At 40.9% G+C, this 16,526-nt stretch overlaps 1 protein-coding gene across 2 annotated transcripts in view; it reads right to left on the bottom strand.

The window, feature by feature from the left end:
• Positions 1-16,526, bottom strand: part of ATP8B4 (ATPase phospholipid transporting 8B4 (putative)) — a 515,241-nt gene that overhangs the window by 16,778 nt on the left and 481,937 nt on the right. For both annotated transcript variants that reach the window (XM_040414025.1, XM_040414026.1), the window contains one exon: positions 1,271-1,354. In XM_040414025.1, coding sequence (XP_040269959.1) covers positions 1,271-1,354 — 84 coding nt within the window. The remainder of the gene's footprint in view (positions 1-1,270; positions 1,355-16,526) is intronic.

Here is a 16,526-nt window from a genome sequence, read left to right on the forward strand (position 1 = left end):
ATGTATTCTCCCAGAGATGGGAGTATTAGAAGTGTAACTAGACATTTATGACACATACTGTATGTACAATATGCCATAATTAGTATAATAGTATTTCAGTTGGCAATACCCATTTAAGTTTTATTTCCAGCCCTTGGAATTGGTCTAGGCTGACAGTGTGGCCCCCAACCAGAAAAAAAGTTGTGCACCCCTGGAATAAAGGATACTCTGGATGCTGCCTCCTTGCACACTACTTCCAAACTTACTACTATTACAAAATCATCTAGACATTTTATCAAAAGAATCTTGTTCTCCCGAATATAGGCCATTTCAGACACAACCTTTCCAAATACACTCAGAGCCATAAAGATATAGTTCCCAAAGTGCATTTGCTCATTTTTGGGGAAATCGGCAGCAGCGATTATCGTCCAAAATATCTACCAGTGTAACAAAGCCTTAGGCCTCTTGCACAAAAGCGTTTTTTTTTTCCGTTTACGTTCCGTATTTCCGTTTGATGATAAAACATGTACTATTATTGTCCGCATAACGGACAAGGATAGTAATGTTCTATCAGGGGCCAGCTGTTCCATTCCGCAAAAAAAGGAATGCACACGGACGTCATCCGTATTTTTTGCGGACCACAATATACTGAAAAATCCATATGGTCATGTGCAAGAGGGCTTAAGGTGACGGCCCTCCAACCCCTCAAACACAATCTCTTGTACTGATCTGGGTTCAATATTCATAGTAGATGTTATCTCTAAGTAATTTATCTCTATCTTCTATTGGAAAACAACGAAGGCTCCCTTCTTTTCAGTGGACGAGGATGACGACACAACAACAGAACAGGAATAATCCACATAAAATAAATTTTTGTCTGAACTACACTAAGCAGACATGTCATAGGTATCAAAGGATGTACTGGGTACACTTATTATATTTTTAAGCAACGTTTAACCTCTGACCTAACCACAGATTTGATCTCTTTGTAAAAAAAAAAAAAAAAAAGATTCCCCAGCAGTTGTTTTGTCATCATAAGACTTGCATAACGTCTTTGTATAACTAGAAGATAATCCAGTTTTACACAGTGCATATTCCAGAAATTTAATTTTAGCTATAGCCAGTTTAAACTTAAATCTAAAAACAAGCAAAAGCATAAACAAGATCCTCTCTCTCTGTGGTGCTGTCATGGGTAAAGATAACAAAATCAGCATAAATGTACAGTATCTCCTTATGTCGACTGGAAATTCAATCTCATTTCAATAAGTAAGGTTACAAGTTATTAGCATACCTGATCGAAAAGTCCCATCGCTAACACAGGAAGTGATGTGTATACAATATTGAAAAGTGTAATAAACCACTGGTCATAAACGGTCTGTAAAAAAAGAATGTTGGTACATTGAAATTTCAGATAAGCAGATATTACTATAATGATGTTCAAATAAAGCAATGTCCAGGTACATGAATGTTCCTGCTGAATGGGTTAAAGGGGTTGCGCCAAGAAAAATATTCTACAGTTTTCAAACCAGTATCTTTTGTAATTGCATGCAATTAAAAAATTTTGTATAGCTACTGAGTTACTCAATAAAATCTATCTGTATAGCGCCATCTGCCCTTGGTTCTTTTTCTCATTTCTATGACCTGCTCACTGAGAAGGCCGCACATGCTCAGTTTCATTCTTCAACTGCCTTCTGAGCTGTGATAGGGAGAGCATGGGCACGCCCCTTGAGCTGCAACAGAAAATACCCCCCCCTTGAGCTGCCAGCTTGATATAAATCTAGCAGAGCAATGAATGGGGAGATATCAGGATCAATGTGAGGTACAGGACTAGTTCTAGATTTGCTAGAAAGAAATTGTCATGCACTATATGATGTCCGATTTTAAGTTTTTGCATTAACTATAGGATAACCCCTTTCACTTCTGCATATTCTACTCTGAAACTGGTCATCTGACCAGGCATGAGGGACTCTGTTATTTTATGCTATAAATCAGGGGTGGGGAACCTCTGGCTCGTGGGATCATTTCATGTGACCCCCAGCTCCCTGTCATAGCATATAGTGCAAATGATAATGCCCGCTTCCATTATTAGCATATCAAAACAGATTTTTTTTTATCGCCGCAGCGCTTGGAAAGTGATTGTGCAGTGATAAAAAATATATATATTTTTTGTCACTGCGGCGGGGAGGGCGTGGGTGAACGCACGTGTGGGCGACCGATCAGGCCTGATCGGGCAAACACTGCGTTTTGGGTGGAGGGCGAGCTAAGGTGACACTAATACAATTATAGATCTGACTGTGATCAGTTTTGATCACTTACAGATACTATAAAAGTACAAATGCTGATTAGCGATACGCGAATCAGTAACTGCGGTGCGGTGGGCTGGGCGCTAACTGACGCTAAACTACCTAACCAAGGGACCTAAACTATCCTAAAACCTATCAGTCAATACCAGTGAAAAAAAAAGTGACAGTTTACACTGATCACTTTTTTCCTTTCACTAGGTGATTGACAGGGGCGATCAAGGGGTGAATTGGGGTGATGGGGGGTGATCTGGGGCTAAGTGTAGTGTTGGTGGGTACTCACAGTGATGTCTCCTCCTCTGCTGGAACCAACCGACGAAAAGGACCAGCAGAGGAGCAGAGAAGCCATTTAACACATCATATTTACAAATATAATGTGTTAACTGGCTTCGGATTCGATTTTTTAAAAATCATCAGCTTGCCAGCGACGATCATTGGCTGGCAAGCTGATGACACGACCTCCCTCTAACTTTTGCCGGCCCGCGATGCGCATGAGCGGGCCGGCTTTGAGCGAAATCTCGCGAGATGACGCATATATGCGTGACTGTGCGCAGAGCTGCCGCCTCCGGAACGCGATCCTGCGTTAGGCGGTCCGGAGGCGGTTAAGGACATTACATCAAAGTTGGATCAGCCTGTAGTGTGTTTTTCCACTTTAATTTTCAGTGTGACTCCAAATCCAGACCTCCATGGGTTGAAAAATTTGATTTCCATTTTTTTTTTTTTTGTGTGATTTTGTTGTCAGCACATTCAACTATGTAAAGAACAAAGTATTTCAGAAGAATATTTAATTAACTCAGATCTAGGATGTGTTATTTTTGTGTTCCCTTTATTTTTTTGAGCAGTGTATATAACATTCTCATCTTAAAAACTAGACTGCTATATTTGGCCAAAAAGACACCTGTACTATATACTGTATATATATATATATATATATATATATATATACAGTCCTGATCAAAAGTTTAAGACCACTTGAAAAATGGCAAAAAAAATCATATTTTACATTGTTGGATCTTAACCACCTCAGCCCCTATAGCTTAAACACCCTGAAAGACCAGGCCACTTTTTACACTTCTGACCTACACTACTTTCACCGTTTATTGCTCGGTCATGCAACTTACCACCCAAATGAATTTTACCTCCTTTTCTTCTCACTAATAGAGCTTTCATTTGGTGGTATTTCATTGCTGCTGACATTTTAACTTTTTTTGTTATTAATCGAAATTTAACGATTTTTTTGCAAACAAATTACATTTTTCACTTTCAGTTGTAAAATTTTGCAAAAAAAACGACATCCATATATAAATTTTGCTCTAAATTTATTGTTATACATGTCTTTGAAAAAAAATAATGTTTGGGTAAAAAAAAAATGGTTTGGGTAAAAGTTATAGCGTTTACAAACTATGGTACAAAAATGTGAATTTCCGCTTTTTGAAGCAGCTCTGACTTTCTGAGCACCTGTCATGTTTCCTGAGGTTCTACAATGCCCAGACAGTACAAACACCCCACAAATGACCCCATTTCGGATAGTAGACACCCTAAGGTATTCGCTGATGGGCATAGTGAGTTCATAGAACTTTTTATTTTTTGTCACAAGTTAGCGGAAAATGATGATTTTTATTTTTTTCTTATTACAAAGTCTCATATTCTACTAACTTGTGACAAAAAATAAAAAGTTCTATGAACTCACTATGCCCATCAGCGAATACCTTTGGGTGTCTTCTTTCCAAAATGGGGTCACTTGTGGGGTAGTTATACTGCCCTGGCATTCTAGGGGCCCAAATGTGTGGTAAGGAGTTTGAAATCAAAATGTGTAAAAAATGACTGGTGAAATCCGAAAGGTGCTCTTTGGAATGTGGGCCCCTTTGCCCACCTAGGCTGCAAAAAAGTGTCACACATGTGGTATCTCCGTATTCAGGAGAAGTTGGGGAATGTGTTTTGGGGTGTCATTTTACATATACCCATGCTGGGTGAGAGAAATATCTTGGTCAAATGCCAACTTTGTATAAAAAAATGGGAAAAGTTGTCTTTTGCCAAGATATTTCTCTCACCCAGCATGGGTATATGTAAAATGACACCCCAAAACACATTCCCCAACTTCTCCTGAATACGGAGATACCACATGTGTGACACTTTTTTGCAGCCTAGGTGGGCAAAGGGGCCCACATTCCATAGAGCACCTTTCGGATTTCACCGGTCATTTTTTACACATTTTGATTTCAAACTCCTTACCACACATTTGGGCCCATAGAATGCCAGGGCAGTATAACTACCCCACAAGTGACCCCATTTTGGAAAGAAGACACCCCAAGGTATTCGCTGATGGGCATAGTGAGTTCATGGAAGTTTTTATTTTTTGTCACAAGTTAGTGGAATATGAGACTTTGTAAGAAAATAAAAATAAAAAAAAATCATCATTTTCCACTAACTTGTGACAAAAAATAAAAAATTCTATGAACTCGCTATGCCCATCAGCGAATACCTTGGGGTGTCTTCTTTCCAAAATGGGGTCACTTGTGGGGTAGTTATACTGCCCTGGCATTCTAGGGGCCCAAATGTGTGGTAAGTAGGTAAATGACCTGTGAAATCCGAAAGGTGCTCTTTGGAATGTGGGCCCCTTTGCCCACCTAGGCTGCAAAAAAGTGTCACACATGTGGTATCTCCGTATTCAGGAGAAGTTAGGGAATGTGTTTTGGGGTGTCATTTTACATATACCCATGCTGGGTGAGAGAAATATCTTGGCAAAAGACAACTTTTCCCATTTTTTTATACAAAGTTGTCTTTTGCCAAGATATTTCTCTCACCCAGCATGGGTATATGTAAAATGACACCCCAAAACACATTCCCCAACTTCTCCTGAATACGGAGATACCACATGTGTGACACTTTTTTGCAGCCTAGGTGGGCAAAGGGGCCCAAATTCCATTTAGGAGGGCATTTTTAGACATTTGGATACCAGACTTCTTCTCAGGCTTTGGGGCCCCTAAAATGCCAGGGCAGTATAAATACCCCACATGTGACCCCATTTTTGAAAGAAGACACCCCAAGGTATTCAATGAGGGGCATGCCGAGTTCATAGAAAAAAAAAAATTTGGCACAAGTTAGCGTAAATTGATTTTTTTCTCACAAAGTCTCCCTTTCCGCTAACTTGGGACAAAAATTTCAATCTTTCATGGACTCAATATGCCCCTCAGCGAATACCTTGGGGTGTCTTCTTTCCAAAATGGGGTCATTTGTGGGGTGTTTGTACTGCCCTGGCATTTGAGGGTCTCCGCAATCATTACATGTATGCCCAGCATTAGGAGTTTCTGCTATTCTCCTTATATTGAGCATACGGGTAATGAGATTTTTTTTTTCCGTTCAGGCTCTGGGCTGAAAGAAAAAAATGAACGGCACAGATTTCTTCATTCGCATCGATCAATGTGGATGAAAAAATCTCTGCCAAAAAAAGAAAAAGGAGGGGAAAGGCGTCTGCCAGGACATAGGAGCTCCGCCCAACATCCATACCCACTTAGCTCGTATGCCCTGGCAAACCAGATTTCTCCATTCACATCAATCGATGTGGATGAATAAATCCTTGCCGGGATTTTTTTTTTTTATATATACAAAGTGTTTGCCACCTCCTCAGCTCATATGCCTCGGCAAACGTATCTTTTACTGCAGAGGAGAAATCTCGTCTTGCAGCGCCGCATACACCGACTTGCGTGTAATCTGACAGCAGCGCAATGCTTCTGTCAGAATGCACATCAGTGCTGCAGCTAGTCGATCGGTTGGTCCACCTGGAAGGTAAAAAAAACAAAACAAAAAAGAAAAAACCAGGCCGCAACGCAATAAATTTATTAACTTTTGAACAGAACATATAAACTTTTTTTTTAACTTTTTTAACTGAACGTTAACTTTTTTACTTACCGGTATTTTTTTTTTTGTTTATTTTTTTTTACCTTTATAGAACAAACCTCTCCTTCACCATGGGACAATGTGCAAAGCGCAAATCGCCCAAAGATGTGGCGAAGTACGTTATGCACTTTATCCCAGGTGAAAGGAGAGGTTTGCAGCAGCTGTGAGTAAAAGGGCCCTAATAGCCCTGTGTGCCTGTCCTGTGAGATGCAATCCCTATGCTAGGTGTACCTGTGTGTGGTACTTCCGGAAACACTCTCCAAAGCATAGGGCAGGGTGGTCAGGACAGTCAGGACAGAAATAGCGGGTGTCACGCCTTATTCCACTCCTGCTACAGACACAACATCTTTTTCGGGGTGACGGTTGGGTTGAGGTACCAGGAACGACACTGGGGAAATGTCGCTCGTGTAGACGGCGAACTACACTGGTGGATGGGGCCACGGAACCTTCTGGATACAGGAGGTTCTCGATGATCTCTTCCTGGAATTTGAGGAAGGATCGTGTTCTCCCAGCCTTACTGTAGAGAACAAAACTATTGTACAGAGCCAATTGAATTAAATATACAGACACCTTCTTATACCAGCGTCTGGTTCTGCGGGAAACTAAATACGGAGACAACATCTGGTCATTGAAGTCCACCCCTCCCATGAGCAAATTATAGTCGTGGACTGATAGGGGCTTTTCAATGACACGGGTTGCTCGCTCAATTTGGATTGTCGTGTCTGCGTGAATGGAGGAGAGCATGTAAACGTCACGCTTGTCTCTCCATTTCACCGCGAGCAGTTCTTCGTTACACAAGGCAGCCCTCTCCCCCCTTGCAAGACGGGTTGTAACGAGCCGTTGGGGGAAGCCCACGCGACTAGTTCGCGCGGTGCCACAGGCGCAAATCCGTTCTAGAAACAAATGCCTAAAGAGGGCCACACTTGTGTAGAAATTGTCCACATAAAGATGGTACCCCTTGCCAAATAAGGGTGACACCAAGTCCCAGACTGTCTTCCCACTGCTCCCCAGGTAGTCAGGGCAACCGACCGGCTCCAGGGTCTGATCTTTTCCCTCATAGGCACGCTTGCTTGGGATGTATTGTTTGAAGCCAAGGCGCCCGGTAAAATGTATTAGGGACTCGTCTACGCAGATGTTTTGCTCGGGGGTATACATATTCTGACCCGCTAGATTCGTCAGATGAGGGTTCCCATTCCTCATCCGACTGGGTCAGAATCCTGTAGGCCTCTTCAGAAGAATACCCCCTGTTTGACATTTTGGACTACTAAATTTAGGGGTATTCCCTGAGACTACCCAAGAAAAAAAGCAAGCCTGTCTTACAAAGGGGAGGCTAGCGAAGTACCGGAGGCCGCTGCGGTTGATAAAAAATATCAAAACTGATTTTTTTATCGCCGCAGTGCTTGTAAAGTGAATGTGCAGTGATCAAAAAATATATATTTTTTGTCACTGCGGTGGGGCGGGCGTTTTGGGTGGAGGGCGAACTAAAGTGACACTAATACTATTATAGATCTGACCGTGATCAGTTTTGATCACTTACAGATACTATAAAAGTACAAATGCTGATTAGCGATACGCTAATCAGCGAATCAGTGACTGCCGTGCAGTGGGCTGGGCGCTAACCGATCGCTAACTACCTAACCAAGGGGCCTAAACTATCCTAAAACCCAACAGCCAATACTAGTGAAAAAAAAAAGTGACAGTTTACACTGATCACTTTTTGTCTTTCACTAAGTGATTGACAGGGGCGATCAAAGGGGTGATCAAAGGGTTAATTGGGGTGCAGGGGGTGATCTGGGGCTAAAGTGTGGTGTTGGTGCTACTCACTGTGAAAGTCTGCTCCTCTGCTGGATCCAACCGACGAAAAGGACCAGCAGAGGAGCAGACAAGCCATATAACAGATCAGATTTACTAATATGATCTGTTATATGGCTTGTGATTCGTTTTTTTGAAAATCGCCAGTCTGCCAGCCAATGATCGTTGCTGGCAGGCTGGTGACGAAATTGTTCTTTAACTTTTGCCGGACCGCGATGTGCATGCGCGGGCCGGTTTTGAGCGAAATCTCGCGTCTCGCGAGATGACGTGTATATGCGTGACTCTGCGCAGCGCTGCCGCCTCCGGAACGCGATCCTGCGTTAGGCGGTCCCGAGGCGGTTAACAAGGTTCCAAGTAGAGCTTCAACATGCAACAAGAAGAGATGAGAGTGAGAGAACATTTTTTGAGCATTCAATTAATTGAAAATAACGATTAAACAGGCTGTTTTTCAGCTGATCCAAATTTTAGGACCACATGTCTTTAAAAGGCCAAATCTGTGCAAAGATGTGGATTCATTGTCATTTTCTGTCAGGTAGTCACACGTTGTGATGGCAAAGGGAAAAATCTCTCCCTTTTTGAACGTGGTCGGGTTGTTGAACTGCATAAGCAGGGTCTCTCTCAGCGCGCCATCGCTGCTGAGGTGGGACGCAGTAAGACAGTCATTTGGAATTTCTTAAATGATCCTGAGGGTTATGGAACAAAAAAGTCAAGTGGAAGACCCAAAAAAATGTCATCAGCACTGAGCCGGAGGATCCAATTAGCTGTCCGTCAAGACACTGGACGATCCTCGACCCAAATTAAGGCCCTTACTGGTGCTGACTGCAGCCCCATAACCATCAGACGGCATCTGACACTGAAGGGCTTCAAAAACAAAAAACGTCTTCAAAGACCTCGTCTCCTTGAACGCCACAGAACTGCTCGTTCGGACTTTGCAAGAGAGCACCAAACATGGGACATTCAAAGGTGGAAGAAAGTTTTATTCTCTGATGAGATTTTTTTTTACCTTGATGGTTTCCAACGTTACTGGCATGACAGCAGATCCCACCTAAGTTGTTTTCTACGCGCCACAGTGGAGGGGGAGCCATAATGGTCTGGGGTGCTTTTACCTTCAGTGGAACAATGGAGCTTCAGGAAGTGCAGGGGTGTCAAACGGCCGCTTGCTATGTCCAGATGTTGCAGAGAGCATTCCTCATGACTGAGGGCCCTCGTCTGTGTGGTAACAACTGGGTTTTTCAACAGGACAACGCTACAGTACACAATGCCCGCAGGACAGGGGACTTCTTCCAGAAGAATAACATCACTCTTTTGGCCCATCCTGCGTGTTCCCCTGATCTAAATCCAATTGAGAACCTTTGGGGATGGATGGCAAGGGAAGTTTACAAAAATGGACAACAGTTCCAGACAGTAGATGGCCTTCGTGTTCCCACTCACCTCATGGAAACGCTTGCATCAAGCATGCCGAAACAAATTTTTGAAGTGATAAACAATAACGGCGGAGCTACTCATTACTGAGTTCATGTTTGGAAGTTGGATTTCTGTTTTGGGGGGGGTTTAGTTTTTTTTTGGAGGTGTGGTCCTAAACTTTTGATCAGCTGAAAAACAGCCTGTTTCAGTTTATTCGTTGTTTTCATTAAATTGAATGCTCAAAAAATGTTTTGTCTCACTCCCATTTCTTCATGTTGCATGTTGAAGCCCTACTTGGAACCTTGTTAAGATCCAGCCATGCTAAATATGATTTTTTGCCATTTTTCAAGTGGTCTTAAACTTTTGATCAGGACTGTATATATTTGTACTGCAAGAATACAGCACTCTAGATTTTTTTTTATTGAAGCACAATTTCTGTAACTTACTCCTTAGGCTACTTTCACACTAGCGTTTTAGTTTTCTGATATTGAGATCCGTCATAGGCGCTCAATACCGGAAAAATAATGCTTCAGTTTTGTCCCCATTCATTGTCAATGGGGAAAAAAGAGAACTGAACGGAATGCTCCAAAATGCATTCCGTTCCATTTAGTTGCGTTCCCATACCGGAGAGCAAACCGCAACATGTTGTAGTTTGCTTTCCGTCCTGGGATGCGGAGCAAGACGGATCCGGCATAACCCAAATGCAAGTCAATGGGGATGGATCCGTTTTCTCTGCCACAATAGAAAACGGATCCGTCCTCCATTGACTTTCAATGGAGTTCATGATGGATCCGCCTTAGCTATATTAAAGATAATACAACTGGATCCAGATGGTTGTATTATCAGTAACGGAAGCGTTTTTGCTGAACGCTGCCGGATCCAGTAAAAACGCTAGTGTGAAAGTAGCCTTAGTCAGTTATATGTTTGACTAAAATAGCAAATTTTTAAGTTGAGAATTTTGTACAGTCGTGGCCAAAAGTTTTGAGAATGACACAAATATTAGTTTTCACAAAGTTTGCTGCTAAACTGCTTTTAGATCTTTGTTTCAGTTGTTTCTGTGATGTAGTGAAATATAATTACACGCACTTCATACGTTTCAAAGGATTTTTATCGACAATTACATGACATTTATGCAAAGAGTCAGTATTTGCAGGCCAATTCCTGACTGATAGCAACCCATTCTTTCATAATCACTTCTTGGAGTTTGTCAGAATTAGTGGGTTTTTGTTTGTCCACCCGCCTCTTGAGGATTGACCACAAGTTCTCAATGGGATTAAGATCTGGGGAGTTTCCAGGCCATGGACCCAAAATGTCAACGTTTTGGTCCCCGAGCCACTTGGTTATCACTTTTGCCTTATGACACGGTGCTCCATCGTGCTGGAAAATGCATTGTTCTTCACCAAACTGTTGTTGGTTTGTTGGAAGAAGTTGCTGTTGGAGGGTGTTTTAGTACCATTCTTTATTCATGGCTGTGTTTTTGGGCAAAATTGTGAGTGAGCCCACTCCCTTGGATGAGAAGCAACCCCACACATGAATGGTCTCAGGATGCTTTACTGTTGGCATGACACAGGACTGATGGTAGTGCTCACCTTTTCTTCTCCGGAACAAGCCTTTTTCCATATGCCCCAAACAATCGGAAAGAGGCTTCGTCGGAGAATATGACTTTGCCCCAGTCCTCAGCAGTCCATTCACCATACTTTCTGCAGAAGATCAATCTGTCCCTGATGTTTTTTTTGGAGAGAAGTGGCTTCTTTGCTGCCCTTCTTGACACCAGGCCTTCTTCCAAAAGTCTTCGCCTCACTGTGCGTGCAGATGCGCTCACACCTGCCTGCTGCCATTCCTGAGCAATCTCTGCACTGGTGGCACTCCGATCCCGCAGCTGAATCCTCTTTAGGAGACGATCCTGGCACTTGCTGGACTTTCTTGGACGCCCTGAAGCCTTCTTAACAAGAATTTAACCTCTTTCCTTGAAGTTCTTGATGATCCTATAAATTGTTGATTGAGGTGCAATCTTAGTAGCCACAATATCCTTGCCTGTGAAGCCATTTTTATGCAACGCAATGATGGCTGCACGCATTTGTTTGCAGGTCACCATGGTTAACAATGGAAGAACAATGATTTCAAGCATCACCCTCCATTTAACATGTCAAGTCTGCCATTTTAACCCAATCAGCCTGACATAATGATCTCCAGCCTTGTGCTCGTCAACATTCTCACCTGAGTTAACAAGATGATTACTGAAATGATCTCAGCAGGTCCTTTAATGACAGCAATGAAATGCAGTGGAAAGGTTTTTTTGGGATTAAGTTAATTTTCATGGCAAAGAAGGACTATGCAATTCATCTGATCACTCTTCATAACATTCTGGAGTATATGCAAATTGCTATTATAAAAACTTAAGCAGCAACTTTTCCAATATTTATGTAATACTCAAAACTTTTGGCTACGACTGTATGTCCCGCAACGATATTACAAATATCCAAATAGCCCTCAGCAGCAAAAAGGTTCCCCACCACGGCTACAAATCATGGAAGTGTTGTTTATGCAATTGTCTAATAATTTGCTACCTACAGATACTAATTAACAACACTCTTCTGAATTGTGATAGTTGGCCATTGTGCCTCAGATAGGATTGTCTTTATACAGTCACAACATGGTCACTGTGTAATACAAGTCTAAATGAGTGCAGATTTTCTGAAGAAGCATTTATTGTGGATTTTGCTGCAGATTTGATATGGTAAATTCCATGGTGGAAATCTTCAAAGTAAATTAACATGCTGCAGATTTACAAAGCTGTACTGCTGGTTAATTTACATTGCAGATTTTTTTTCCTGATACATAAAGGCTGTGGATTTACCACACACACAAAACCTGAAGCAGAAAATGTCAGATTTGGCAGTAGTAGGGCTGGATTTAGACTGCATGCAACAGTAACAACTACAGTCTCCAAACAATGAGGCAGATCTGGGAATGTGTTAGCACCAAGTCTTTGGTATAAATTCCATGAAAAAGATCATGTGGAAAGATTTTTTTAGGAACACTTTTTAATAAAAAAATAAATAAAGAAGCCTTAGACCTTATTCAAACAATCAGTGTTTGGTCAGTGATTTCCATCGGTGATTGTGAGCCAAAACCAGATTTGGATCAAAAATACAGGATGAAATCTTTCTAATATACATTATACCTGTGAGGACTCCACTCCAGGTTTTGGCTCAGGATAACTCAGGGAAATTACTGACCAAATACTGACTGGCCTTACTCACATTTACCAATCTCTTAGTGCAGAAATTGTGATGTTGCCCCTGTCTCTGCTGCTCTACACTTGTGGTCCCGGCAACACATGCCAAAAATGCCAGGAAGGACCCACCCAATCTATTCCAGTGATTGGCTAAGTGGCTCTGTCCTGGCATTTCTTGTGTTACGTCAGAGCAGGGTGAGCAGTGGGGCTGGAGCAGAGCCAGACTAAAGGACTGGGGGATCAGTGGAGTTGATTAATGCTTCTTTTTCATTTTAAACCCTTTCAGACCTTTATTTTTTATTTATTAAGTCTCTGTGCCACTTATTTTGAAAATATGAATGTGACATAGCCTGTCGCTTAACTGATTTTCTAAAGACAACCAAAACTTTTCAAACAACAAAGAGTTGAAAGGTCCAAAATGGCATTGTTTTCTCTCTAAGAGACATAGGCATGTATGTAAAACGTGATTACACAATGTCTGTGGTGTATATGCTAGGATAATCTCCCAGCCACAGACTTTAATGGTAATGGCTAACATTTGTCAAGAATGTGTCCTTTTGCCATATGTTTGGCCAGCATATGCCAGGATGTGCTTTACAATACAACTTGGTACAAACCAAAAAGTATAAAGAGCTTTAAAGTTTTTTGTTTTGTTTTCAATAGACATACCGATATGTACAGCTGACAATATAGTTAGTCCTATTAACCCAGTGGTCCCCAACTTGTGGCTATTAAGCCGTTGCAAAATTACAACACCAATGCCGGGAAAAGCCACAGTTGGAGAGCCACAAGTTGGACATCGCTGCACATATTGTATTGTCCCTTATCCATAGTTGCAAACTTTCATTGAGCCAAAATTTCTCCTCTCCTTTGAGGATACGAAATATGGAGAAAAATGACCACATATATAAGATCAATGTTATAAGGGGTTTTGTTTTGTTTTCAAGGTGACTTTGTAGTGTGGTGGTTATATGTATTTTTTAGGGTGTGATATTTTAATTTATTGTTGCTTCTTTATTAAAGATCACTGATATTTTCATACATTTTTTTTCACAAAAGGACCAAGGGCCACACTTACCTAAACAGGAGATAATATGATCACATTGTACAATTTCTTTTACACTTACAACATGGTTTCATATACTGTCCATTTAATTTTATAGCCTACTATTCTTAGACCTCAAGTGTTGAAGTGTGATGCAACCATTAGCAACGTATCACTGATTCTATTTGTGATTTTGCCTATTTTGGTGTCTTTTTTGAATCAATAAAATGCATCTGCGCCTGCCAAGAATTCTATTTCTGTACAGACCAAGATGGCCGCTGCCAGCTTTATCTGTGTCTGACAGACTCTGCTCTTGATGCACACAAATGTAATTTCAATAAAAACCACCCACAGAGACATTTCTCCTAAAACAGTTTGGCAAAAAAGTGCTCTCTCCCAAATTGGATAATTAATTTCAGACTTTGTAGGGATCAGTTTAAACCTATGAGGTGCTATCACTAACAAATGATGACTCGTCTCTTCTGGAAAAACAGAAAGTGTGCTGAAGTCCATGCTGTTAATGCTAAAAAATCAACCTGTTCCTAAGGACACAAAAAGGTTATCATTATAGCATTTTTGGATAAATGTGCAAAACATTTCCTTATATTCCTTTAAGATTTAAAGAAAAATGGTTTTCACACAATGGCACACATTGTCAAAAGAACTCCAAGGCAGCAAGCAGGATCTCTCTGGAAGGTTGAGTAGGGGCAACTTTGGAAAAAGTGATAAAACACTTTTTTTTATATGATGTATTTGACAGATTCTTGAAGAGGTCATTTCACCATTTACAAGATCTCTGATTGCTGTCAGAGAACCTGAATATTCTTGTTTACGAGAGACTGAAAACCTAGTACTTCTCACAGCTCAGACAAGTGTTTCCACATTTCTTCAGAGCCTGACAAAAGTATGCATCAGGAGTATTCCACAATGTATACCTCTGACGAAAGGCTCTGAGGCATGCCACCAGTCAAAAACTTGCATACGTTGGCTACAATGTTAACCAGGCAGTATACTTTGATTACTGTGACCCATTGTATAGGAAAGCATAGTCTGCTGTCCTTACCTATATAGTTACCAAAAGGCAAAAACCATAAAGATGGAGGTCAAAAAGACACTAATGTCTGAAGAGCAATAACTGAGACATGGTTGGATGATAGCTATGACTGGGCAGTTAATGTACAGGGTTACAGTCTGTTTAGAAAAGGATCGTGAAAATCGCAGAGGGGGAGGGGTTTGCCTTTATGTAAAGTCCTGTCTAAAGTCCACACTCCGTGAAGATATAAGTGAGGGACATAAACATGTGGAGTCACTGTGGGTAGAAATACATGGAGGCAAAAACAATAATAAAATACTGATAGGAGTTTGTTATAAACCACATAATATAACAGACTCCACTGAAAATCTACTAGTAAAGGAGATAGATGTGGTGGCATATCATAATCAGGTCGTTATTATAGGGGACTTTCACTACCCAGATATAGACTGGGAAACCTCGTAAAGGAAACAGCTTCTTGCCAATAACCAAAGACCTTTCTCAACTGGTTCAGGACCCAACTAGAGGGACAGCTATACTGGACTTAGTACTAACCAATAGACCTGACAGAACAACAGATGTGCAGGTTGGGGGACATCTGGGAAATAATGACCATAAAATAATAACCTTCCAACTGTCATTCAAAAGAGTGTTTCTTTAGGGAGGCACAAAAATACCGAACTTCAAAAAAGCTGAATTTAACCAGGAAATAGAGGCCATTAGCCTCACTAACTGGCACAATGTCCTTAATAATAATATTTTTAAAAACATCCTAAACTCAAATTGTGGAAGTATAGGAATAAAAACATAGGGAACAAGAAAAAAAACAATGTAGATAAATACGAATGAAAAAGGGAGCAATGAATGATAAAAAGAAAGCATTTTAAATCACTAAAATAGGAAGGTGGTGAGGAAGTATTAAAAATTAGGGGAAAAAATGTAAAAGCCAGATAAAAGCAGCCAAGCTGGAGACAGAGAGATTCAATACCAAAGAGAGTAAAACTAACCCTAAAATGTTCTTCAATTATATAAATGGTAAAAAGTTTAAACCTCAAAGAGTTGGCCCTTTACAGAGTAATGACGGAGGTGTTGTGAAGAGTAATGAGAAGAAAGCGAATCTATTAAATATTTTTTTCTCCACTGTATTCACTAAGGAAAACAAACTGTCGGATGAAATGTAGAATCGAAAAGTAAATTCCCCATTAAAAGTGCCCTGTCTGACTAAAAAAGTCCAGCGATGTCTTAAAAAGATTAAAATAGACAAATCACCGCATTCAGATGGCATACATCCCTGTATCCTAAGATAAGAAATGTCATAGACAGACCCTTATTTCTGATATTTAAGGACTCCATATTGACAGGGAGCGTTCCATAGGATTGCAGCTTAGCAAATCAGGTGCCAATATTCAAAAAGGAGTCCAAAACAGAGACCGGAAACTAGGCTGGTAAGTTTAACATCTGTTGTGGGTAAACTCTTTGAAGGTTTTCTAAGAGATGCTATCGTGGAGTATTTAAACGAATATAAGCTTATACCACCATATCTGCATGGCTTCATGAGTGATCCATCATGTCAAACTAATTTAATCAGTTTCTATGAAGAGGTAAGTTGTAAACTTGACCGGGGTGAGTCAATGGACTTTCTATATCTTGACTTCTCCAAAGCATTTGATATTGCGTCACATAAAAAGTTACTACATAACAGGGGTAGATTGGTAATTTAAAGGGGCAGAGAAAAAAAATGAAAGTGGCCCCATATTGTAGGTAGGCCTAGACTGACAGAAGGTGGTGCCAACATGACAGGCAGTGGCAACTCAAGTA

This window comes from Bufo bufo, chromosome 1 (assembly GCF_905171765.1).
Source record: "Bufo bufo chromosome 1, aBufBuf1.1, whole genome shotgun sequence".
In the NCBI taxonomy this organism is placed as follows: domain Eukaryota; kingdom Metazoa; phylum Chordata; class Amphibia; order Anura; family Bufonidae; genus Bufo; species Bufo bufo.